Consider the following 26,222-nt stretch of genomic DNA (forward strand, 5'->3'; position numbering starts at 1 on the left):
TATCTACAAGAAATCCTTGTATATTTGTTGTTGCCGATAAATCATTTCTTTAATTGAATTAGACTGTTGGAGAAAACATTGTATTTATACTTTATAGTCTCAAACAGGCCTTTAAACAAATACAATGTGTTTGAATATGATGATCTTGCAGGTTGCTAATGAAGAAGTATTTTGAATTTGTCACTGGGAAATGAACAGAGCGCTGACCTTTTTCACAAACTCGCAGTTTTCAAAGCGCAGCCGTCACATTACCGCTAACGTACGTACGTACCCAGCGGCGACGCCTGCGACTGAATCAGGACGAGCCTTATTTTCAGAGGTTCAAAGTGCCGTGTTCTACGCACAAATTGGTTTCGGTAGCTTGCTGTCAACAGATAGAGTAGCTGTCAATTACATATAATAGTGAGAGGTTTTAGCTGTGTTTTTTTTTTATGTCCAATCATTCAGAGATTTAAGTGTGTTACCCTCAGTAATTCTATTCCCCTGGGACTAATCCTCAACAGGAGGGTTGTTTGTGTACCTATCCACGGACGACCGTTGAAAACACCGGAAGTAGAGTGAAAGTAGATTTTGCATAAATAATTGTTTGTTGTACTTTATTATAAAGGGAATAATAGCAAAAACAGACGGACACGTATTGTGTATTCTCTGCTTTGTTGGTTTTGTCCAAAGCTTCAACGCACAATACCCATTTTATATATCACAGCCCCAAATGATTGCGTGCAACAACCATAAGGATGAGTATGTTCAGGATACCGAACATGACTGGTGCGCATTCATGATTAAATGTTTGTTGGAGCGGTCTTAAATTACAGAGCTATTATCATAAGTAATGTCTGTACTCCGTGTTCAGTTCGACGCCAATCAGTCGTCATCCCTCCAGGGAATGCAAAGGAGAAAGGTAGTTGTTCCACGTAGCTCTGAAGATGAACACGCACATTTCAATTCTGGTATGAGCAACAGTAAAAGATGCATGATAACTGTAATGTCACCCCCACATGGGCATAGTCGTGTATTTATGGATGATGTTGCATTAGTGCCATAATGCCCCTTTATTGCAGTCTCTTTACCTCAATCTTTAGAGCAAAGTTATCCAATTGCTCTGCCTCCATCTTTAAACTCCACATGCTACCAGTCGCCCCCCTACTACCACCCTTCCGCCTTGCCCGGCGCCCTTGAGTGCCTCCATTAAAAATCAGTGACAGCTGTGACTATATTTAACTAATTCATGACCTCACCGCCAACCCCCACCCCCCCCCACCCCCCACCCTCCGGAGGCAAACCCCAGGCCCTTCTTCTCGTCTTGTTCTTTTTCTTTGCGCCTGTTTTTTTATTTGTTTGTGTCTCCTCCTCACCCTAGGGGTCGCACCAGAGGGAGAGTTGTTGTGGATGAGGAGGACAGCATGGATGGGACTGAGATAACAGAGTCCACAAGCCCTCAGGACACAGGTGAGACTTTGCAATCCCCTCCCCCCCCTTTTTGATCCATTATGTACACATTGGTTACGTTGGGGCATGATCAAAGACTTGAACTTGCACATCCAGGCCACCTCATGCAGACGGTGCTTCAGAAGGGTATTTCGGTAAAGGTAGAAGAGGAGTCTTCCTCTCCTGGAGGAGGATGGATGAGAGCTCTTTCTTGGCACCCCATGCTTCTACTTCAGGGCTATAATTGAAAGGGTTTAGCTTGAGCTGTGAAGCTGCAGTGAGTGCGTATTTTTTATTTTTTTTCTCTCTCTCTCTCCCCTTACTGCTTCAATCTCTCCTCCTGCTCTGAGATTGGCATTGAGGTGCAGTGGGAAAGAGCCCTAGGCTAATGCCCTCTAAAAGCTTTTTAAAATCCCATCAGTCTCTCCAGACCCATTTATGTGCTTTTTTTCTTTATGTGTGGACATCACGTCATGTGACCATGCCTCCCATTCTCATACATCTCAGCGCTGCTCTGTTGCTGAGCTGGTGATATTGTGGAGTGAAATTCTGCCGGTGGTTAGCGTTGCTTTTATTAGCTGTGGTTTACATCACACAAACAATAGGCAATTATTAGCAGTTTTGAAACTGTGATTTTCTTTTTTCTACAACAAAACAAATCCCATGCCCACAGGGACACCGGCCCTAGTGGGCATGGGATTTTTTTTATTAGTTTTTTATCAGTTGCAAAAATGAAATCTACAATTTCTATACAGTATTGTCCCCAAAGTGATATACAGCTGAGGTCAAGCAGTTCATCTGCTAAAGACGTGGGTTTAATATCTCCTCTTAATCTTATGTTTAACCCTTGCTTTGCTTCATTTGCACAATGTAACTTAAATGTTTAATGCAAACCACTTTTGAAAACGTTTTTAGTATATTTAAAACTATCGCAAACCAAATACTTAAACATATTTCTTTTATTTTGAAAATCCAGCAGAGTGACATATTAAATGCTTATCAGAATAACAATGTTGCTGTTAAATATTGTGAAAAAACAAAAGTGATATTACCTCGCTCATATCTGAAAACTGCTATTAGGAGGTAATGAGCTTGAATTTGTCCTTGTGTGATGCCATTGGATGACGCTGAATCATTGCAGTATTAGCCTAATTACATCTCAATGAAATGTTAATAAAAATTCAGCATGGCCCACAGCCTCGGTAAGAGGTACTTTTGGGAGTTGTTTTGTATGATTGGCACAGTGAATTGTGCCATTTCTTTTGTAATTTAGATCAAAAGCACTATACTAACACAATAGAGTTTAGTTGTATTTCAGGCATAATTTCCCCATTAATATTAAACCCCACTTCTTGAGAGACATTTTTTCATCGGTGATTGCTGTTTGTTTTTTTCTCCCTCCCCTGCCTTTATTGTTGTTGCTATTCTGAGCAAGAGCGTGATGTTCCCAGTGGGTTTAGTTTAATCAGTGCTTGAGCATATGGTCCCCATATATTACCATGCATCTCACTTATAAAGGCTGTGTTTTTGACCTGAAGGAAACTGACTAGAATGCAATCTACCTGCCCTATGACAGCCTGTACCCGCCAGAAGCTGCACGCCGAATTGACAGTCGTAATTGGCAATGAGTTAAAGAGCGGCTAATAGCGTCGAGGTCAATGCTGAATGGGCTCCAATGCTCATAAATGCTCCGGAGGGATTAAACACTGAGTCATTTCTTACTGACTAACTGGTCTTTTTTCGTGGTTTTGTTTGTTTGCTCTGATCAGAAACACCAATCCAGCCAGTGGAAACTGTGGAAGTGGTGGCCACTGAGTTGCCAGAGGAGGACAAGCCCTCTTCCCCTCTGGCCCAGAGCCCTCCAGCCGAGAGTTCAGCAGGACCATCTGTCCCAGCGAGCAGAGAAGTCCAAAGCAGGTTAGGAACACTAAACTTCCCCCAACAATAACGGTTAGAGAAACATATATATATATATATATCTATATAAGATCCCTGTGTTTTCATAAATGTTCATATAAATGTGTGCGTGTAAAATCATTTGTGTGTGTGTGTGTGTGTGTGTGTGTGTGTGTGTGTGTGTGTGTGTGTGTGTGTGTGTGTGTGTGTGTGTGTGTGTGTGTGTGTGTGTGTGTGTGTGTGTGTGTGTGTGTGTGTGTGTGTGTGTGTGTGTGTGTGTGTGTGTGGCAATGTGACATGCTGTTTGCCTTGCTGTGTACACATGCATGGATGAATCGAAATGGAGTCATCAGCCGGTAGCGGCAGCAGTCTCTTCCCAGGTGCCACCCTGTTAAAGGTTGTAATCAATCTTCCGGCCTGTCTGTGCTATCGATGTTAGTGATGGAGGGCAGACCGGCACCCTCTCCTGGGATCTTATTAACAAGGCCGTCTCATCGCCTAAAGAAATGTGATAAATATTTACCGGTTTACTTCTCAACTTTCCGGGTTCTTGGCTGCTTTATTGTCTCTGTTGTTTCTTTACCGCTCCGACTCTAAAACGCCCTTCTCCCAATGCAATCTGCAACACGTCCATGTCCAGTTGTTCTTGTAAGATGATGGTTTTTGTTGTTAACTTATTGCCTACATGTAGAATTAGGTCCATATGAGATGGAGTCTGGCCTGGTACTTATGGTGTGTTCACACTATACACGAAGCAAACCTTTCGCGCGGCTTAATTGCATACAAAGTTAATGCCTTTGCGGAATTCTTGAAATATTTCAACTCTGTCAAAGCCTATTGATGTTAAGATTGTCCTCCAGTTGACACTGAAGTCGCGGCGTTGATGAATCAGAAATGGAGGGAAAATATATTTCAGCCATCCCAGAGCTCTACAATACCTCATATCTGACCAGAGATGTAATTATGTGGATACAAGTATGCGTATAAACCATAGAGTTTAACTGTGACCATAACCTCGCTGCCGTATTTATGCCTGGATTTCGTTATTTTGAGTGTTGACGGAGCAGCTCCAATGTTAGCAAAGCCTAGCACCGATTGATCCGAGCTCCCTTCAGAAAACAAGCGTTTTACAAGTTGTTTGCTGGTCAGAGTGCCTCCGGATGATGTTATGTACCCAGCGTAACTGGGATACGCGCCCACCTCTCCTCTCCGGGGCATCTAGCGCGAGAGCCGCAAATAAACCCAAATAATCCAGCGGTCAAACGTGCACACGTGACGCTGGGCAAAAAACCGCTTCGCTGTGAATACAGCATCGTATACCATTGAGGATTTCACAAGTGGTTCATTTTGTGTGTGTGTGTGGAGACTGTGTGTGTGTGTGGAGACTGTGTGTGTTTGTGTGTGTGTGTGTGGGTGTGTGGAGACAGTGTGTGCGCCAGTCAAATGTAGGCTTTCTGCATTTGTACCGGTAAGTATGTTGCTGCACAGACAGTCCCATTGCCAGAAGAGGAAGGCCTTAATTCATGGTGACATGCGTGGCGCTGTATTAAGTCACAGTAGGTATATATAATTAAACACCCCCCTACCACCCATTTCTTTCTTTGTTTCAGCGAGTGTCTCTGTGCCTTCTGTTACTGCGGTGGCCGTAGCCTGCTGGGTCAGGGGGAGCTGCAAGTATTCAGCACCACGCCTCAGTTTGAAGCACTCTTCAGCCACAAGGGTGGAGGAGGCTCAACGGGCGAGAGCAGCGATGGTGATACAACCACTCAGCCAAAAATGGCCGGAGAGACCACCTCAGGACAGAGGGAAAAGACAAAGTAAGTAGGCCTGGCGTACACTGTTGGACACAAATGGTTTTGGCTGCCAGTGTTGGTCAGGATAGCCGAAGTGGGCCAAAACACCTTTTACCCCTTTTCCTGGAAAGCAGTGTTGACACAGTGGATTTGTCCTGGTGAAAGAAACCAATGATGGCGCTTAATAAATGACCACACATTCACACGCTAACTCGTACACACACAAAGGAGCATGCACACAAGACAAACACACAGACCTCACAAGCTAACGGGCCTCTCTCAGTTAACAGGTTGTGTTGTCGCTCTACATTGGAAGGCTAAATTATCACTTTGCCTCAGCAGTCCGTGTCCCCAGGTCCAGGGATCCCACATCAGGGGAACAGCTGCACACAAGCCTCTCGTGTGTGTGTGTGTGTGTGTGTGTGTGTGTGTGTGTGTGTGTGTTTGAGCACTACATATTTGCTCACTGTTCCAACAAAAGACCCTCCTCGGACTCTATTGGACAGCTGCCTAATTTGTTTTGGTCCTTTTGGAACCAGTTGGGCGTCTCACTGGGTTCCCGGTGACGTAACGGGGCAGTGGGAGCAGTATGGGATCTGGTCGCACGCCAAGCCAACCAGTAGCTGTTGTGTTGCTGCCGTGTGATTGGGCAATAGGGCCAGTCCTCGGTTAATGCCACACGGAGACACCAGAGGAGAAATTGTATCTCGATTTGTCAGAGAACCGGAGGCGTTGAACGAAATGCAAAACCCGTGGACACGTGAGGAGGTGGGAGAAGATAATTGAGTGAAACTTGGGGCTGTAAACAATAAGCTCTCAGGTGTGAGCGATCATGCTTCTAGAAACCGTTCTCTTGATTTTGGCCGTTGGTTTGTTTCCTGGAACTAAGGTCCTTTTTAAATGCTAATGCTCCCTCTCCACATTTTCCGCATGCTATGCAGCTCACTAGTTCAAGCCAGGGACTCGGGGAAACGCATCCTTTTCAACTGATTTTATGAGACAGAACAGCCAGCCTCTTGTGCACATGCCAAACAAGATGGCCCTCTTCCTCCTCCTCCTCCTCCTCTCCTCCCTCCTCCCCCACAGCGTTTTATTTGCTCTCTAACATTTCCCCCCAGCTCATTCTCTCTGTCTTCATCTGTCTGCTTTTGTAAAAACTGAACATGGTCCTCTGCCTTAATGTCTCTACTCTGGATTCATTCCTAAATTGACTCAGGCTCTCTACTTAAAAAAAAAAAAAAAAGAAAAACCTGTGCTGACCTGCTTTCTCTGCAAACCTCTTCCTTTTGTTTCAGTGGGTCTGAAAGCTGCGAGGAAGAACCAGACCCAGCCAGTCGATTTTGGGATGAACTTTCTCATGTCGGCCTCCCACAAGATCTTAACGTCCAGTGTCTCTTCGAGTCAGGTAAAAACCAATAGACTTAGCATTTCTCTTCCTTTTTACGAAACATTGTCGGCATCATCTGTTGAAGCTTAGCACGTCGACTCAGAATCTTCACCAGACACGAATTAGATGCTAACCTTTGTGTTTCTTCACTTCCTCAATGTCTTGAAATTCCAGGGCAATGCTGGGCACATCAGAGTTGTGCCTTGTGGTCCGACGGTGTTTGTGAGGGCGAGGGACAATCTCTGCTTCATGTGGACAGAGCCATTGACTCAGGGAGCACAAAGGTGAGTCGGAGGGGGGGGAGAAGATGCGTGGACTAATGAGTGTTAACAGCATCTTAATGTGTTGGGGCAGCATTGAGACCGCTTCAGTGAGGCACAGCAGAGCTGATGGATCAGACTGGCTGGTAAAGGTCGGCCTGGCAGCCGTGGATCTCTCAGCTGTGAAATGGAAAAGGTCACGCCACTCAACGGGGCTGAGCCCTCGTGGCAGCTCAGCTCCTCGTGTTCGCAGTGGCACAGCTCACAGCTCTCTCCGAGTGCGTCCACAGCCCAGTGGCCCATCAGCAAGTCTTGCATTTGATCTCCAGAGTGCACACTTATAGAACTGAGTGGAATGGCGAATGGACGAGGTTCTGTCATGAATGTGACCAACAGGGGTTGGAAGAGGGGGGGTCTTCTCTAAGCTGGGAAACCAGATGACTGTTTTTCTAAAAAAAAAAAAAGACCGTAAGGGATGAAGCACTGTTTTTACATCAGCCAGCCAGCCAGTCACGAAGAAATATCACGGACATGTTTTAGAGTTTGTTGTTTCCTCGGCTAAGAATGGAATTGATTCATTTTATATATGTGTGGCTTGGGATCTCTCTCTTTCTCTGCAGCACTGTGCATACTGTAAGCGCCTTGGAGCATCCGTTAAGTGCTGTGCTGAAGGATGTGCTCAACTCTACCATTTCCCCTGTGCGGGGGCAGCTGGGACCTTTCAGGATATCAGGAGTCTCTCGCTCCTCTGCCCAGAACACATTGAACTGGCCATTCACAAATGTAAGTGGAGTAAAGTGAAAATGGGAAATTTGACGAAACGTCTGAATTGTCCCCCCCCCTCGTATTTTCCTGACTTAAATCCTGTTTCTTTCATTTTCTGCCCATAGTTGTAGATGATGTAAATTGCGCGCTATGCGATAGCCCAGGGGAGCTACTGGACCAGCTCTTCTGCACCAGTTGTGGTCAGCATTACCATGGGATGTGCCTGGACATGGCCGTGACCCCTCTAAGGAGGGCAGGTTGGCAGTGCCCGGAGTGCAAAATCTGCCAGACGTGCAAGTGAGTCGCCTTCCCATTCGCCCAAATAAAGTATCCAGCACTGAATGTTTTTGTCCTATCTATCTATCTTTCTTTTTTTTTTCTAATACTTGTCTCTGTAGCTACCGGGCATGCTGCTTACTGCTGGTTTGTTTACCTCTGTGGTTTGTGAGGAGATAGCTGGATGTTGTACCCTGAAGCACAGTCTTGTAACTTCTGACCCTGTTTAAACAGCACAGGGGCTCTGCTAGCAACCAGTCCTGTTTGCCTTCGGTGAATACTGTCCATTGAGCTTTCTGTTCCGTATTTACATAGAAACACTAGTACCAAGCTATTATTGCACAGCATGGTGTTTTTTTGTCATAAACTAATCGATTGGATTACTCCAATTTTTTAATTTCTTTGACTTTTGAACCCTTTTATTGTTGCCTGAAGCTTTTATTGTGGATGTTATACCAATCATAAATCATACATGTATTTGTATTATTTAGATTTAAGGAGTCAGCAGTCGAGTTGAGTGTGCAGCTATAAATGAGCATCCCAAATATTATGCAGTATGTGAGATTAGCCGTGGACAGACACAGAGATGGATTCACTCACTCACTCACTCACTCACTCACTCACTCACACACACACAAGACCGATCTCATTATCTCCCTTGTGGAAATATAATAAAAAGCGAATGGAGGTGAATATGGTCATGCGTGGGACTTGTTCATAGTTCTTCTTTAAATACAACCCTGCGTAAATATTTGCAGTATATCAAAGTCCCATGTAGGGCTGGGCAATATATCGATATTTATACAGATGTCGTGATTGGACTGGACATATTCTTATATTTGGGATATCTTAATTTGGCACACGTGTTGTCTTTTCCCGGTTTTAAAGGCTGCGTTACAGTAACGTGATGTCATTTTCTGAACTTCCCAGACTGTTTTTTAGCTGTTCTGTTATTTGCCGTAACCCACTTAGTCAATATATCCACATTACTGATGATTTATTTATCAAATCTCATTGCGTGAATATTTTGTGAAATCAACCCTGGTCAACCCTACAAGATTGTCTGATTATCGAGGCATTTGGTCAGAAATGTTGGATTTTCTTGTCTTCTTGTCCTATTTCATAAAACCTTCTCTCTCGCTTTGTAGGAACCCAGGAGAGGATACTAAAATGCTGGTGTGTGACATGTGTGACAAAGGCTACCATACCTTCTGTCTGCAACCTGCTATAGACTCTCTTCCCACCAACGGATGGAGATGTAAGGTAGGAACAACCTCATGAGGCTGGACGGCTTTTTTAAGACGATGTGAAATAATGTTTCATCCGGCTGGTATGTAAAAAAATATGAAGTCATTTTGCTTTTGAAGTCCCAACCTATTATTTTGGCAGCTGCAACACAAAATTCCCACTGTGTGTGGGCATCAATATTCAAGATGTGATTTTTTTTTTGCTCTGGCACAGAGTAAAATGTCGACCACCCATGAGAATATGACTTCTTGGTGGTTTGTATTTACGCTTCCTGTGGTTAAGAACTGACTCACTCCGGCTGATCTTTTAAAGGCTTCAGTTCAGCCTCAGCTTAGAACCGCGTGGTTTGCGTGTGTGTGTGTGTGTATATGCGGGTACGTGCCTTTGCATGCTGATCACACGCAGCCCCGACCGTCATCCTCCAGCAGTGCGAATGCGGCCGTCACTCAGGCGGCCGGTAAACACACCGACCAGTTTCCCGCGGTGGTCAGAGGAGGCTGCGGCGATAGAGCCAGCCGCTGAGACGTCTTCACACTCTGGCTCCTCCGTCTGACTCAGCACAGGAGGACCAAAACCCACGCGCATCCTCGGCATCCGCTAACCGACTCCTGTCCCCCACTCGCTCGGGAGATTTGCAGTCGTCTGACCGAAGTAGAAATCAATGAAGAATTACTCATTGTTACCCTGTCCAATATTTGTTTTTATGATATTTTTCTATTCATAATAGAGCTGCATAGAGTATTTCCCAAAAGTAGCTCTACTTTAAAACGTGTAAATCTATTTAATTATGTTAAACACCAAAGATTGTTTCCTCTTTGATATTTTGTACTTGTGATGTATGTGTGAAAAGATGCCTCTTTACAATTGTGGCATGACTGTTTTGTCAAAATGTCAGCGGCCTCTCTGTTCCCAGCATGAGCAAAGTACTGGAGTACAAACACTTTTTTTAAATGAGCAGCAGCCAAATGGAAGCCAAACGACCACTTTCTGTTGTGTTTTGTACCGGTAAGCAGCTCTGCTTGATGCTGCACACCGTCTGCGTTTATTTCATCAGAATTGCCCGCCGCTGCTACTTCGTCGCTTGTGCCGCTCTGAGGTTCTGTCGCTCGCAACGCTGTGCTCACTTTTGTCCACTTGCATGCCCAGAAAATAAAAGATGATGCAAAGCAGGAAGTACAGGTTCATGTTTTGGTTATTAGCAACCTGCTTTGAATTGAAGTGTCGGCCATTTGTAACACAACTTGGCAGCATGTTGCAGCCATGTAGCCAGAACAGCACTTATTCGATGCCAATGTTTTTAAAAGTTTTTTTCCTTTTGCCATTTATTAAAAGCTGGTTAGTCAAAATGATCTGTCTGATTAGAAAATTGCCTCTATAAACCCATTTCATCAGGGTCTAAAAAATACTGATAACATTTTGTTCGTCGTAATTCCCCAGCTCTACCTCATAGATTTAGCTGGAAAAGAGTCGTGGTCTTAAATATACCCACATTTACTGTGGGTCTGGACAGGTTCCATGCTTGTTCCCCATCCCATGACTTAGGTGCCAAATCTATGGAGCAGAAACACTGTATTCTCACCGTATTGAGTGTGAACAGCTGTCAATATCATGTTACTAAGCGGGCCTCCTTTTGCTCCTCAGAGCTGCAGAGTATGCATCCAATGTGGGACACGGACCAGCGGGCAATGGCACCACACCAGCCTGCTGTGTGAGAACTGCGTCCAAAACCAGGACCCCGCTCTGTGCTGTTCCATGTGTGCCTGCATCCTGGACCCTGAGCATCATAAAGACTTACTCTTCTGCCAGACTTGTAAGAGGTAAGGAACATGTCTTCATAACTAGTTGAAATGCAACACTCTTGTTTTGTTGTTTCATTCCTGTGGCAATTTTTGACGTTCCCTGGTAACATTAAGGAAACACTGGGGGAAAACCTCAGCAATAAATATGTTGCATGTTAGTTTTTTTGCGCAGAGATCCCTCACCGAACAATCCCTTAAAATTCCTTCGCACTCCTTTCAGATGGCTACACCTGGAGTGCGAGCGTCAGAACTCAGGCCAAGCAGAAATCCACCCCGGAGAGGACTATGTTTGTTCCAACTGCAAGTCTCCTGCTGCAGAGCAGGCGCTACAGGCAGAGGATATGGACACCGGCCCAGAGCTCAGCCCTCAGCCAGCCTCCATGCACATAGACTCTGAGACTGGTCTACAGCTGGCTCAAAAGCACACGGACCTAGAACCTGGCACCCAGGGGCCTCCTGAAATGCACAATGACCCCAAACCGGAATTACTTGCTGTTCCATTGCACTCGGATCCAGAGCCCGCTCAGGCTACCGTCCATGAGGAGAATCTGGCCTCGTCAGCCCAGCTGCCTGGTGGGTCTTTGTTCCAAACAGGTTAGATTAGACACAGGAAGATAACTCCTCTGATCTCTTTCCTTGTGTTGTCTTTAAATCTTGAAGTCTTTATTTTTCCTCTGTGCCCCTTCCAGAGAATCTAATCAGCATATTAATCACGTGTTATTGCGAGGACAAGCCAAGGAATGTAACTCTTTTGATAATACAAAATCGCACACACGAGCACCAGGTTATACGAGGGAAAATGAAAGGCGATCTTTGTAGTTGAGGGTTCATTCGCTGTAAAGTTTTTGGCCATGCAACACGAAAGTGGGCTGTAGCGTCGTCGCCGATGGAGTTCTGATCGTCGCCGTTGTTGCAGATGAAAGGATTGGGAGTTATTTGGACTAAGACCAGAGAGAAGCGCTCCCTCTCTTTATGTGCAGGGTTTTCTGAGGCCTCCCCAATAACCAGATGGTGTCCTACTAGCAGCAGATTATAGCGACTCCTTTGTCTTTGTAACTGTGATGTGAAAATTACAAGTACTATGTTTCTCCCTCCTGTCTCCTGGGGATGTAACTTGTGCTGCCAGTCTTTGTAAATGAGAAATTGATTGTTGAAAGTGCTTATTTTTTTATTTCAATTTAATGCATGGCTAAATGAAACTGCACAGTGCAACTTGAAGCAGAGGTGGACACTTGAGTTGCTGCTCACGCTGCCACAAATCAGCTTTACATTTGACTTGCAGTTTGTCTTTATTACCTTTAGACTAGAGAGACTTGTTAATAACACCACTTAACAGAGGCAGAGATTGTAAAGGGGCACTGTGTGTGTGTGTGGGGGGGGTGGGGAAGAATGTGTGTGTGACACAAAATCAAAGCACATCAAGCTGTGTCAGCCTTATAAAGGCTTCAATGGGATTCAGACTGTAAATTATTGCCTTTGAATTCAGTTTTTTTTTTTTTTTAACATTTGGCAGAACAGAGGAACCGTGTTATTTACTTGTAGTTACTTTGATAATAAATGGGATATAACCATGCATGTATAAAGACAACTGGGTACAGTGTTGGAGGCAGCTCTCCTTCATTCCTATGAAAGTTGCTCATTGGCACAAGAGGCAAAACCAGTTTGACTTCCTGGTATGAAATCACCCGGGTCTAGCCTCATTCTCGGGCTCATTCACATGAACGGAGGAGGAAATCCTCCGTTATATAAGCTTATCCAGCTAGATGCCAATTAGTAAAAGAAGCACCGTTAAATAAAACCTTACCTGTGCAACAGCTCCAACACTGAGTTACGTGACGCTGGTAGCTGCCCCGCGTGAACGCTTTTAGGGCTGCATCTCCGCTCCACGTGAGATCTTGCCAGCAGCGGAGCGGAGTATCAGGCAAATCAACGGTGAGCAGGGGATGCCAGCAGTAGCTGCGCTGCCCACTCCGTCTAGACGGCAGACTCCGCTGGCAGGAGAGAACGGATAGGAGCAGCACGATGGTGATGTTATTAGATCCCCTGTCTGCAAACCTGCCTCGGAGCTATGCTGGCTCGTTCGTGGTTCTCACAGCTTGCTGTGCTCTGCTTTGCATACACATTTTTTTTACTATCTTTTCCCGTTGGTCATGAACTGCTTCATCACTGGATTTAGCTGGCAAGGCGATGCTCCCTCCTCTGTGGTGTTAAAGACACGTTGGGTGATCTCTGTATTGATTCAAGAGAAGCTTTAGGAGGTTTATGTTAGACGCCTCAAAGTAAGAGTCACGTGGGAGATATCGTTTGGGATTTTAGGTTGAAGCCTATCACTCAAAATTGGCTTTATTTTTTTGCAGTGTATTTGATATTCCTGCTACGAATAAGAGGAGGCATTTCATTTCAGTAATGTGCTGAACTGTACTTGGATCTGAGCAGAGTTGTTTCACGTATTTTTTTTAGCTTTGTTACGTGAGATTGTGGCGATGCTGCCAACAAAGCGTGCCCATGTAATGTAATTAAAGTCATTAACCAGAGCTGTTTATCACCTGCCAGGATTCTCCACTACTCGGTGTCAACAGGGCGGGCTTACCGTGACTCAACCGACAGATGCCATTAGATCCATTCTGTGACTGCAAACGAGACCCGACTCGAGGCCTCTGCTTCGTTAATCTGAGCCGCGTATTTATCCGAAGCGTCACCTCATTCCCTGGAGAAGATATAGGAAGCAGGCCGGTGACGTGAATGAGAATGTGTGTTCGGCTTGGTCAATAGTCGAAAAGGCTAAGGAAGATGGTTGGAGGCTCCATCTCCTAATTGACTTTCTGGCATCGGCACCGGATGAGCACCTGCGAGCTGCACAGTCGTGAGCCCGGAGCACACAGGCGCTGGGATGTTGGTTGTCATGGTTACTCCCCCTTCCCTGGCAGAGATGCCTAGCAGGTGCACGCGTGTGCCGGGATCAGTGTGACACGGGAACTTGTGGATTGAAACGGTGGGCGCCTTGTTAAGACTGGGCTATCTGTACGGTCAGAGGCTGTCTGGCAGTATATCGGCTCGATGTGTGGACGCCTGATAGCCAGGAATGACTAGTTCTATTCATACCGGGACCAGTCAAATGTATTGATGTCTTTAACACGAAACCAAATGGAGGGAGAGGATGGGAGACGCTATAAAACCAAATAGAGAGAGAGAGTAGGAGACACTAGACTAATATAAGATGGCGTATAAAGGCTTTGCGTCGTTGTCTTTTTGTTATGCATTGTGGCTCTAAAGCCACTCCTTATCAGTATCACTTAGGATGCATCCTTTTCAAGGCTAATGCAACACTAAATCCAAGCAGTGAAAATCATGTTTAATGTTAGTTCCTCTCAACTTGTGCTGATAGTGACCCATATAGAATTCTCTTTGACGTGTATTGGCTCTAAAAGTAATCGATGATCTGCGACACCAGCTTTTAGTGTTTCAGTGGTTTCACTAAAGAGGAGAAGAGTTTCCTCGACTTGCGGACTCACATCCTTGTATAGTCTTGTTGAATTAGATTTGATAAGTGGATAGAATTGATGCATGAAGAAATATCTCTTTTCGTTTGATTTGCCAGGAATCCAAGCTCAACATCTCCCTACGGTCCACTTTCCGTGCTTGTGTTCACAGTCTCTCCAGACTCTTAGTTCTCTCTTTTGAGTGATCAAATATCCATTTCTTTGACTATAATCCTTTTTGATTATGAATCTTGTCTCTCTTTTAGAAGTCTCTGTGGGAGCAGACGTCGAGAAGCAGGTTACTGAACCTTCTGTCAACAAAATCAATCCAGGTTTGTGAACACGATCCGGTCTGCATTGTGGAACCTCGTATTGATTTGCGTCAATGTATGTTGTTGTAAAGTGAATATGCGGTTTACACATGTATCTTTCTTGGTCTGTTAATGTGCATGATGTCAATCAAAATGTGTTCTTCTGACCGCTGTGCGTTTCCTCCTGCAGAAACTAAACCAGCAGCAAGAGCCCAGCTTACAACTACCGAGAGTCCTGCGTCTCCAGCGGCTCCCAGCCAGGAGTCTGAGTCTTTTCCAGCCCAGCTCTCTGTGGAGGCACTACAGACCCAGGATACCATGTTACAAATCAAACCAGCAAAGACAGAGGCCTGCCCTGAGCAGGGCATGGCCAACCCCAGCACAAAGGATTTTAAGGCCATCATCTCAACCACCAAAGAACCATGTACTGCATCAGTACCTGTCACGGACCAACCAATGGAAGTCTCGCTACCCCAGCCTTCGAGTATGGACGTGGCCAGGGCTTCGTTCCTGGAAGCCGCTCCAGAAGAACTCAACGAGGAGAGGACGGAGGGTGTTTTTCACAATAACCCGGCAGAGACTGTTAAGCCCTCGGCCTCCAGTGCGTCGATGGAGATGTACATTACAACGGAGAGCAAGCCCAATCTGTCATTTCCCTGCCTGCCTTCGGAGGAGAAAGCACTCAAGACGTCCATGGAAAGGTTGGCGGAAATGGTTTCCTCTCCGTGCCGTTCAACCTCCCCTCTGGGCCGAGGGACGTCTCCCAGAGACCTGACCCAGATCCTTCCGTCACTGGGTGACTACAGCAGTGTGCTGCCCACCACCACCCTTATACCACTCACCCCGAAGATTGGAATGGGAAAGCCAGCCATCACCAAGAGGAAGTTTTCTCCTGGGAGGCCACGAGTGAAACAGGTAGGAAGCTGTACGTCATGTCACAGAGGACCACTGATTGGTTTGCCTCGGGCTGGAACAGCCAATGAGGCAGAGCGAGCCAAAGTACCAACCCCACCCCCCGGAGTGTCGGTGGATAATTGGTGCGCATACCCTGTGTGCCTAAATGATCTCTGTGTCATTATTGCTCTGCGCCATGAAGATGGGCTCAGGGTTTTTTTTTGGTGGCACTGGGTTGGTTGAAGCAGTTTGTACGGTTTTATGTTTTTAATGCTTTTTCTCAGTCGAGTTATACCTGGAAGTACACTATTGAAGCGTAGCAGGAGGACAGCGTGGCGAACGATGCTTTTCTCTCAACTCCCGATGCTTCTCTTTGCATGTTCATGCACCACACAGCTAGTCAGTCACAGTGTTCATGCCGTTCTCATTATTTTTGTTAGGAATTATGTTTTTAAAAAAATTTTATGGCTAAAACTCCTTTTCCTCAGAGTACTCACCATTTTCCACTTCAGCGGCATTTCCATCAGCTGCTCTGTTCATCTTGTGTCCACATTACAAACATGCGTCACCTTATTGTCCCACTGAGGATGAGGATTCATCAAGTCACACATTTCAGAGATCATTATCATTACCGTGTCCAAGTTAACTCCTATTACAGCAGCAATTGCAGTGGGTCACTAGTGACTTTGGGGGGAAAAAATAAAAAAGTTAGAATCCCCTAATTTAAGTGTCCCAGTGTCGTTAAAACAAATGGGTTGTGATAGAGACACTGAACGTGGCCTCTCTCAGACAAATATTTATAGGAGTAAAATCACACCCATGGCGATAATATATTATGAATGATGCTGGGGTGGGTAGATTACTTTAGTTTGCAAAATGTGTTGTCCCCCGGAAATATCTCATCTCTTAAATAAACTCATTTATTACACAAGGCCTGGGGAAATCTATTAGCGACGCTTCGATCCAACTTTTTCCTCCTTTAGTCCAGAGTGCTTTTGTCCGATGCCGTACGGACACAATTGTTTTGTCTACATGCCAAACATACATGGTTGTCATGACGAGAGGTTGCAGGGCCTCTTTCTTGCTGTGTGGTGCCCCGGCAAAATGATCCTGTGTGAAATGCAACTAACACAATTGTGCTCTTCAGGTTTTGCCTTTAAAAAGAAACGTTGCCCCTTAATTAAATGCATCTGCATGAAAACTCAAGGATTGGCTTCAGCACAGACCCTCCCCCTGATAACTTATTCTGTTCATATTTGGCACGGCAGATGCTTCCTAATACCGTAGCGCTGCATAGACGGATCTACATTGACGAGTTCCCGATTGGCTCCATTAGAAGCTCACTACATCTCTCTAACATCTTTCTTTGTATGTTTTTGTTTCTTCGCTGGCTTTGTTTTTAAGTTGCTGCATTTTGTCGCCCTCCTCCCGCCCTCCCTTTCTCTCACTCTCTCGACCCGCCTCCTCCCCCTTCCCCCTTACCTTAGGGTGCATGGAGCCCCCATAGCAGTGTGAGCTCCCCCTTGTCCTGGTCGCCAGACCAGTCAGAGGGGTGGGACGTCTCAAAGACCAGGCAGTCCTCTGGCAGCCCCGGCTGGAGCATCAGAGTGGTAAATACTGTGGCTCACCGGAGACGACCTCCTGTTAGCCCTCTGTTTACCCGAGTGACACACTCCCTGAGTGATGTATACCGTAGCCTGCTAACAATTACCACCACCTTACCGTGAGAAGAGGAGATTCAAAAAACCAATGACGTTATGAAGTGGAACCGAAAGATTTGGCTGTTTGGCTGACTTTGCTGTTGTATTGAGAGATCATGGGTATGGTGTAATAAGACCATCCTGTCTAAATATTTGGCAAATAAGTTTTTACTAATGAATGAATGTGTCCTCGCTGCTGCGCTCTCTTCTCCGTCTTATTCACACCTTTTTGAGTATTTCTTAATATGTATTTTTTTTCTTCTCTGATTTTGACTTTCTGTCAAAAGTGTGTGGCAGTGTGATGATCATTCGTTTTGGCAAGGCTGGGTTAGGGTTTATTAGTGTGCAGTTGCGGGGGGGGGGTCCGGTCCAGGGCCAGGTTAAACACCATGAAGCAGTGTGTCTGTCTAGAAGCGCAGTTGATGGGTCAGGCCTCGGCTTGGGATCGGTGTCAAATGATGGGTAACTGAGAGGGGATTCTGGTGGCAGGAGCTGGAAGATTTAGTTCGGAGACGGAGGCCTCCCGTCGGTGTAGGCGGAGGCCTCCCGTCGGAGTAGGCGGAGTCCTCCCGTCGGAGTAGGCGGAAATGTGCCAAAAGACTTTTCTCAACTCTGTCTGAAATTTTAGTGTCTCTCAAAAGTCAAAAAAAAGTTATAAAACCAGTTTTGTTTTTTCAAATACAGAGCAGTGCCAAAATACATACTTGAATGTCAATCATTGATCATGCAGCAGCTTGCATCCATACAGAAAAGAGACTCACAGAATGACCTTTCTTTGCTAGAACTGGATGATCAATGCTCTTCCTGTTGTACAGTCAAGAATATATATAGACCTCAAAGCTGAAAGTGGTGAAATGTTCCTTTTTAAATCTGTGTCCATCCACTGGGGAAACTATGACTTGGATGATTGTGCGCCGCGCGCAAGCAAGAAGCCAACTTTCGCAAACCAGTGGCGCTTGCGTCGGCCCATTTCCCCCGTGTTCCCCTACAAGCTGTCCACGTCCACATCCACTCCCTGTTCCGCGCATTTTCTGATTTTCATCTTTCCGCCACAGGGTCGAGGCTCAGGCTTCCCTGGGAGGAGGAGGCCTCGAGGGGCCGGCCTGTCGGGTAGAGCTGGACGGGGCAGGGCCAGAGGCAAGAATGGAGTGAGTCCCGGCATGAACCCTGGGGTATGTGCTGTCAGCTGGTTGACATCTTGACATCTTTGGCAAATATTGCACGATATGCAAAAGAAGTGTTTGGTGTCCCTCCAGCTGAAGACAGATGATGTGTTCTTAGCAGCGTTAGTGTCAATAAACTTACTTTAAATAAGGTAGCGGCTGCGCATTACCTGAGGGCCTTTTCTTTGATACCTCCAAATGATGACTAAACAGTTATGAATAATAGATAGTTATAGCTGATAGTAACTGCTCTTCATTAGCATCTGTATCCAAAAATCTGTCATATTAACTCCCGTGAAAAGCTACGCCTCTGTTTATGTCATCCCAATACGTCATGTTTGTTTATGTTGTGTGTTTTCTTCCCTGCTCTGTAGGTCCTCTCGATAGAAACACCATACCCAGTCAAGGACGAGGAGAACGCCATGCATAACACAGTGGTTATATTCTCCAGCAACGACAGTTTCACGCTGAAACAGGTTATTGTTTGTTTAATACTTACGAGTGTTGCTGATGTATTTCATTTTGAGCCACCATCTGTGGATTTCTCCATTCACTTAGATGGCCTGAAATTAGATCTGTGCTTAAAGACCTCTCCCACTGGAGATCATTAATTCTTGTGGAGGTACTAAGATGCCTGCAGGAAATGCAGTGGATTATGTAACACAGGATCGTATTGTTTCTTACTCTCTGCCTGCAAAGGTCCTGTACTGAATTTAATTCAGCAAACAACAACAACGTGATGGCTACTGTCCAGCTCTCATCGAGGTTTTAGAGACGTCAGTAAATATGAAGATAGCGGCGTAGTGCAGTAATTCAGAGGTTAGAATCCTGTATTGTCAGAGAAGAGACTTGTATAAAGCGACTAAGCAATTGGCCGTACAGCGGAGTTGCTGCTGATAAAGGCACAGACCCTAGAATGGCTCACATCAGACTGTTCAGTGCTTTAAAGACTGCTCCGTCTGGCTCTCAGGCTGTGACTGCAGGCTAAAAAGGGCCCACTCCTGCTTTTAAAAAAAATAAAAAATGCAGTTAAAGGCCAGTTTCCGGAAGCGTCTCATATTCCTTTTGCGCTGCATTTCAAAATGCTTTTTTGCACAGCTAGACTTGAGGCTAGAGGACACGTGCACTGTTCTTATTGTCCGTGTAGGCTTAAGGGTACAGAAAGCCTTTTCTTTCCTTCAGTGTTTAGCAACATAGATAATGAATGAATATGCAGAACAGATTGATACTTATATGATTGGGTGGTGACAAGACAACTGAGTTAAAAGAAGTTTTCAGATTTTCTTTCTACATGACAAACTGAAAGTGACTCCAGCTGACGAGGTTCTTTTGTTTATGTTTTTGAACACAAAAGTTACATAAAATAGGAATAGCAAAAATGTGCCATTAGAATTTCAGTGCCGTAGCGAAATGTGTGAACTCATGATGTCTTATTTCCTTTCAGGACATGTGTGTGGTGTGTGGGAGTTTTGGCCTTGGCGCAGAGGGCCGTCTTTTGGCCTGCGCTCAATGTGGGCAGTGCTACCATCCATTCTGTGTTGGCATAAAGGTACATTTACTATTGAGCTTCTACATCGCACACACACGGTATACTTGGAGAAACACCCCCCCCCCCCTATAGTGCGCAGGCCTAGATGTAAATGTCTCATTGGCTCTTTCACACAGATCACCAAGGTGGTGCTGAGTAAAGGTTGGCGCTGTCTGGAGTGTACAGTGTGCGAGGCCTGCGGCCAGGCCACGGATCCTGGCCGCTTGCTACTGTGTGATGACTGTGACATCAGCTATCACACCTACTGCCTGGACCCTCCATTGCAAAACGTTCCCAAGGACAGCTGGAAGTGCAAATGGTGAGTGATGAACGATCGTCTCAGCCAAAAGTAGCTTGAAACAGGCAATCCTTCAAGTTAGAAAAGAATGTGTGTGTTCGGTTTACCAAAAGAGCTCTGATCATTCTGTTTGTTTTTTTGACAGTACGCGGTTCAGGCAATTTACCACATTCCACCTCTTCCAGATCAATTCATATTTTTTTTTGTAATGCCTTCTCGTCCCTCTGTTTGAAAATCAGCCCCAAAAAATCCCCCTTTTTTAACATATACAAAGACATGTAAAGTCAATGTTTTGAATATTTGTATGCAGAGGGGATCGACTGAATTCGAGATTACCTTTTTAAGAATTCCTAGAAATATTCACAACTTACATTTGCATCATGGTGAGCCGGCGATACAGTTGATCGCTAGAATGACCTCTGTCCTCCGTCTCTCCTGCAGGTGTGTGTCCTGTACGCAGTGTGGTGCCACTACCCCAGGCCTAAGGTGTGAGTGGCAGAATAATTACACCCAATGCGCCCCCTGTGCCAGCCTTGCAACATGCCCCATCTGCCTGCTGGACTACAGCGAAGGCACCGTGATTGTGCAGTGTCGCCAATGTGACAGGTGGGTTTCTACAACAAAACTCAGGCTCAGGATAACTGGCCTCTGTGAATAAAAACATTTTTAAATGTCTTATTTTTTTGACGAATTGCTTCTCATCTAAACCTTCTCTTCTATCTACAGATGGTTCCACGCTTCTTGTCAGGCTCTCCATTCAGACGAAGATGTAGAAAAGGCTGCAGACAATAACTTTGACTGCACAATGTGTCGAGCTTTTAAGACTACTAAAGGTGTGTGTGTGTGTGTGTGTGTGTGTGTGTGTGTGTGTGTGTGTGTGTGTGTGTGCTGTACAGGGCATAGACTCAACTATTGACATTCAAGTCCCTCGTCTCTGCTGGTTTGTTTTTAACGTCTTTTGTGTGTCCTGTGCTGCTGCAGTTGTGACCAAGGCCAGAGACATTGAGCCTGTAGTTATGACGCAGATTGTCACAAAGGCTAAAGAAATGGGTGAGTTCAGAGCTTCTAAATTGGTGCATTATAACAGCATAAAAGAAAATGTCTCTCTCTCTCTCTCTCTACAAAATATTGATTTGGTTTCTACAGTAGATGCCCGCTCCAACCATAATTGTTTTCATTGGTCTTTTCAGATCTGTTGAGGACCTACACCCAGGACGGGGTTTGTTTGACAGAGTCGGGGCTTTGCCAGCTCCAGAGTTTGTCTGCTACGGCGTCGCGGCGCAGGAAACCGAAGCCCAAGCTGAAGCTGAAGATCATTAACCAGAACAGTGTGGCAGTTCTTCAGGCTCCTGTAGACCCCCTCTCAGAGCACTGTCGTGATGAAGACATAGAGGACAACAGAGGTACTTGTCTTCTTCTTTCATCTCAGAGTGCTTATTAGAGGCCTTCAGTACAGTGTCTTGGACTGTCTGTATTGGCTTTTCTGTTTGTGTGTTTCTCCTAGTTTGTCTTTAAATGTTTTTCACCATCATACGGCTGCAAAGTTCACACTTAAAATTGCTAAAGCTGAACCAATTGACCCTTCGCTAAGCCATGTCCCCCTGCTGCTACTCAGTCAAGCTGTCAGAGCTACCGTGGAGCCCACACTGTTACTAACTGCACTCCCTCAAGAAATATTATCAAATTTTTTGGGGAAAAAGCAATTTCAGAGAGAAGCAGAAGGAAGGCTCTACAATATGCGCTTGAATGATATATCCAGGATAGGAAACTTACAACAAACAGATAAAAGCAAAAGCTTACCGATCACAGTGTAAAATGTGAATCTTTAGGCACCACACGGTTTGATTTGATTCCGATTCCTACGATGCGATTATAAAACGATTATCAATTCTTCTTGATGCATCAAAATGTTTCGATAGATGGTTTTTTTTTCTCACTGTTACTATCTGCTATTTTAACAACACTGCATATTTGTAATGATTCATAGTTAAAGACAGATGAATTTACTTCCATCATCTTTTATTAATTCAATATTAGTAACGAAGAGAAGAGACGTGTCAACTGAAGAGTTACATTTACAAGCATTGCAAAGAGAACCAACAATAAAATGAATAAAATCCGGCCTGTAGCAGCATCCTCGTATGAAGACACTGAATTCAGAATGTCATTTGACGTTACAAGGTGCCTTATTCACCAATAAATAATACAGACTTACAAATCCTCCTGTTATTGGAAATGAGCATTCTGTACCAGCTCTCATACAAAAATAGCTCTTTCTGGAACATGTGGTAAAACTACATGCAGTGGTAAAGTGCGCGGTTATGGTCACACAAGATTCTGTGGTAACGGACGTCCACTCACAGCCTGTCCTACCATCCTACTCGCTTTCCTCAGTGACTCCATGACTTTAGCTGAAGAAGTAAAATGCTTCCATACGTTAGCTTTCAAGCCGGGGGGGGGGGGGGGGTGCCGGTCCGATCGTATTCATATTCGGCTGCTCAAGCTCAGCCGCCCTCACCAAAACTAGTTTCCTACGAGTGCAGTAGTTGCATAGAAGTGCTGTCGCTAGGTAATGATGTGCTTACGTACTCTGCTAATGTTCGCTCCACAGGTTTTTACTTAGAAACGTAACGTTTTAGAAACTTATATCACCGTCAAACCTCTCCGGTTAGCGAGCATCACTGTAACACAACGTTTTACCGCGACTAGCTGGAAAATCAACAAAACCAGACTGAAAATGAAGAAAATCTGAAACGATTGCATCAGAGTCTGTGGAGCAGAGCTGAACAGTTGTCAGACCCGAACAGATGCTACACTATAATTGTCCAGTCAGCCAGTCCATTGCTGTTATATATCTGTGTATTGTTTTGTGTGGAGATTAAAGTATGGACGTGTTAGGACGTTTTGGACAAGATGGAGAAAATACGAGTAAAGTTATCTCAATACAGTATGCTTGCTGAGATTATCTGCTAGTGAAAATCTCATTCGTTGAAACTGGCAGTCGCTACTTATTTTGCTGTGCTTTACAAATATAAAATGTCTCTTTTGTTTTTAGCTTCAGTCTGTTTCAAATAAAAGTAGCTTGAATGGGTCCTGCTTCATATGATCAATACCAAGTCATTAAAACGAGAGTCCCGTGATCAGCCTCAGTACGATCCAGATGATCGGCACAGGATATCCCTCATTAGTTTTATTATAATAAGTTTACCTCTCGTTTATTTATCTCTAAATCAAGAGTTGAAAGAATTACACAGCAAATAAAAGTGTCTGAAAAATGAAATTCCTCAGCAGTAGAAGCCGTGAACTTAATTTCAATCAGGCGGATGTCCCGCCACTGGCTTGCCGTTCAGACGGAGTTGACCCTGGTGGCTGTGTCGAGGTGCCTGGCCGGGGTGTTCTCTGCCGCGGGGCTGTCACTCATCGTCAATGCTCTCTCCCTCTCGCAGAGGCGGAGCTCCTCGATTGTGAGGCGAAGTCTGACTCGAGCCTGGAGCGAGAGCCAGCAGAAGAAGACTCCAAGGGGGCCGACGGCGGCAAGAAGAGGAAGAGGAAACCGTACCGGCCGGGTAGGGCACCTGATTGAAGGAGACAGCTCCTCTGAAGCGTAAAATGGTGCAGTACATGCCCGACGTAGCTGTAGCGAAGCACTGCCATCTCAGGGCTTCTGATATACACAGAGCTCTCTCTAGTGTTTCTGAGCCTTCATGCTGAACGCACTGGACAATTTAATGGAACCATACAACCAGACTCGATATACATCAAATCCAATCACCTCCATGATTGCAATTAAGATACGTTTATTGATCAATTGCTAATAAATTCATAACTTCTCCGTTCAAGGCATTGGTGGGTTCATGGTCCGCCAGAGGAGCCGTCCAGGTCAGGGTCCAGGCAAAGCCAAACGAGCCCTCTGCAGAAAGGACTCCACTGGCTCCATGTCGGAGAATCCCTTTGGAAAAGATGAGGGTCTGTACACCTATGATATCTGTATCCATCTATATTACAATAGCTTGTCCCTTTTCATTTCTGTTTTTATCTGATGTCATGTTTCTCCTTGTTGTAGGGTGGACGGAGACTCTGCCCGATACCCCCGTGGATGAGACGCCCCCTGGACCGGAGGTGCCAGAAAAAATCAAGAAACGCTACCGCAAGAAGAAAACAAAACTGGAGGAAGCTTTTCCCGCCTATCTGCAGGTATGTCACCTTTGATAGCACACTCTTGCTGTTTGACATGAACTGTAGACGAATACTGTGTATAAACAGAATGGGCGTATAATATGACATTTTTATATATGTATAACCACATAGAGTAAACTCCTATACAACCATTCTGTATATCTACAAATAATGATCTGTAATAATCATCAACTTTTTAATCGATTTATTCAGCTCATTTTGCCAACACAACTTCAGTATTTTAAAGACGACACATTCTAAAAGGCGCCTTTGTGACGAGAAGAAACATCGCGTTAGTTAAGACGGCTTATTTCATCAGTTGATTGCAACTCTCTTTTGGTTTTTATTGTTGTGCAAGCCTCCTGTTCATATGCACAGATCGTCTGGTCATGTCATGCCATATCTTCATAAAATCCCTTTTATCTCACCCTCGGGAAGGTTGGGAATCCAAAGTACATTGCCTGGAAACCACTTACCGAACCCTGGTGCACGGTGCCCCTTTCTGTGATCGTTTTTTTTTGAAAGAGGAACAGCCTAAAGGAGCTCACTGTTGTGGATACTCGTCTCTGATCGGGCTCTTTAAATGGCTCCTGTCTGGTTTGTGAAGTGACGTACAAAAGCTTAACCGGAGACGACTTTGAGGCTCCTCGTCTCGAGCCGGTGTCCTCAGTGTCATCTTTTGTTGGCCAAAACACAGATGTATGTGATGTGCATTAAGACACCGGCAGCTGTCAGTGCTGCTCAGTCCAACCTAAAGGTCCAACACAGTGAAGCACATTTCATTAATTATTGAAATAGCCACACATTGGGCTTTTAATGTCTCGGTGCAGCAGGGAGCTGCAGTTGCATGTCTTTGAGGATAGTAGATGACTCGTGGGTATAAGTGGTTTGGGGGTGGTAGCTGCTATCAAAAAGTGAGGTCAGCAGCGTCATGTATTGGTTTCATAGCTTCCGTCTTCCACATCGGTCAGTTCTCATGGGGCCTTCGACGCATGCTGAATAATTTCTATGTGACATGGGATGCGTTTCCCCAAGAATGATGTCAAGATAGGTAAGATGACACTCCTTAAAGAGAAGTGTCAACACAGAGAATTGACCAGTGCTTTTGTGTTGTCATGTTCAGGAAGCCTTCTTTGGAAAGGACCTACTGGACAAAAGCAAGCAGAGCAGGCAGCAGGGGGTCGAATCAGGCTTACTGGAGGAAGGGCAGAGCCAAGTGAAGAGGAAGCACCCCACCACCAGCTTCCTGGACCCTTCATCGGACCCTCTGCTCAGCGCCTCGGCAACATCCCATCCCACCAGACCAGCAGCAGCACGTACGTGTACACATTTAGTTCTCCAGGGCAAGGGCTGTAAAGATTCATTGTTGGACGTTACATAAGATTTCACCAAATAAATTACACCTGAAAAAGGAGTCAATGAAGGTGTTTGAAAAGCCTGACGCAACAGGGGGAACTTTTTTTATTTATTTTTTTGGCATTTTTCATCAGGATGTCTTTTATTCCATTCATTGATTTCCCCCCCCCCCCCTTTTTCGCATTGGAGTACATGGGTGTCACAAAGGTCCCTGAACACGTGTTCAAACCACATGTCACCCATTCATACGAAGGTGTCAAAGGTTAATCAGTGCTCACGGACTCATCTGTGTGTCAGTTCTAGCCCTGCATACTATGCACCAACACGGCCTAATGGAGCACCTTCACCACCGTCAAAGAGTTTATCACCAACTAACATCTAAGCACAGTCAAACGCTGTTACTGAAACCGATGTGTATATAAACAGTGGAAAACCATCATAACTAGACTGATGAAGGCTTTCATT

General features: G+C 45.2%; 1 protein-coding gene across 1 annotated transcript in view; it reads left to right on the forward strand.

The window, feature by feature from the left end:
• Window positions 1–26,222, forward strand: part of kmt2cb (lysine (K)-specific methyltransferase 2Cb) — a 62,485-nt gene that overhangs the window by 12,734 nt on the left and 23,529 nt on the right. Inside the window, exons 3-27 of the mRNA XM_079285092.1 lie at window positions 1,361–1,449; window positions 3,198–3,345; window positions 4,935–5,141; window positions 6,413–6,522; window positions 6,679–6,788; window positions 7,385–7,547; window positions 7,655–7,826; window positions 8,954–9,068; window positions 10,695–10,870; window positions 11,073–11,425; window positions 14,598–14,663; window positions 14,833–15,557; window positions 17,024–17,146; window positions 18,292–18,408; window positions 18,774–18,875; window positions 19,844–19,948; window positions 20,065–20,246; window positions 20,667–20,831; window positions 20,952–21,058; window positions 21,207–21,275; window positions 21,416–21,628; window positions 23,672–23,791; window positions 24,066–24,191; window positions 24,289–24,419; window positions 25,525–25,717. Coding sequence (XP_079141218.1) covers window positions 1,361–1,449; window positions 3,198–3,345; window positions 4,935–5,141; window positions 6,413–6,522; window positions 6,679–6,788; window positions 7,385–7,547; window positions 7,655–7,826; window positions 8,954–9,068; window positions 10,695–10,870; window positions 11,073–11,425; window positions 14,598–14,663; window positions 14,833–15,557; window positions 17,024–17,146; window positions 18,292–18,408; window positions 18,774–18,875; window positions 19,844–19,948; window positions 20,065–20,246; window positions 20,667–20,831; window positions 20,952–21,058; window positions 21,207–21,275; window positions 21,416–21,628; window positions 23,672–23,791; window positions 24,066–24,191; window positions 24,289–24,419; window positions 25,525–25,717 — 4,187 coding nt within the window. The remainder of the gene's footprint in view (window positions 1–1,360; window positions 1,450–3,197; window positions 3,346–4,934; window positions 5,142–6,412; window positions 6,523–6,678; window positions 6,789–7,384; window positions 7,548–7,654; window positions 7,827–8,953; window positions 9,069–10,694; window positions 10,871–11,072; window positions 11,426–14,597; window positions 14,664–14,832; window positions 15,558–17,023; window positions 17,147–18,291; window positions 18,409–18,773; window positions 18,876–19,843; window positions 19,949–20,064; window positions 20,247–20,666; window positions 20,832–20,951; window positions 21,059–21,206; window positions 21,276–21,415; window positions 21,629–23,671; window positions 23,792–24,065; window positions 24,192–24,288; window positions 24,420–25,524; window positions 25,718–26,222) is intronic.

This window comes from Melanostigma gelatinosum (genome assembly GCF_949748355.1).
Source record: "Melanostigma gelatinosum genome assembly, chromosome: 15".
Taxonomy (NCBI): Eukaryota; Metazoa; Chordata; class Actinopteri; order Perciformes; family Zoarcidae; genus Melanostigma; species Melanostigma gelatinosum.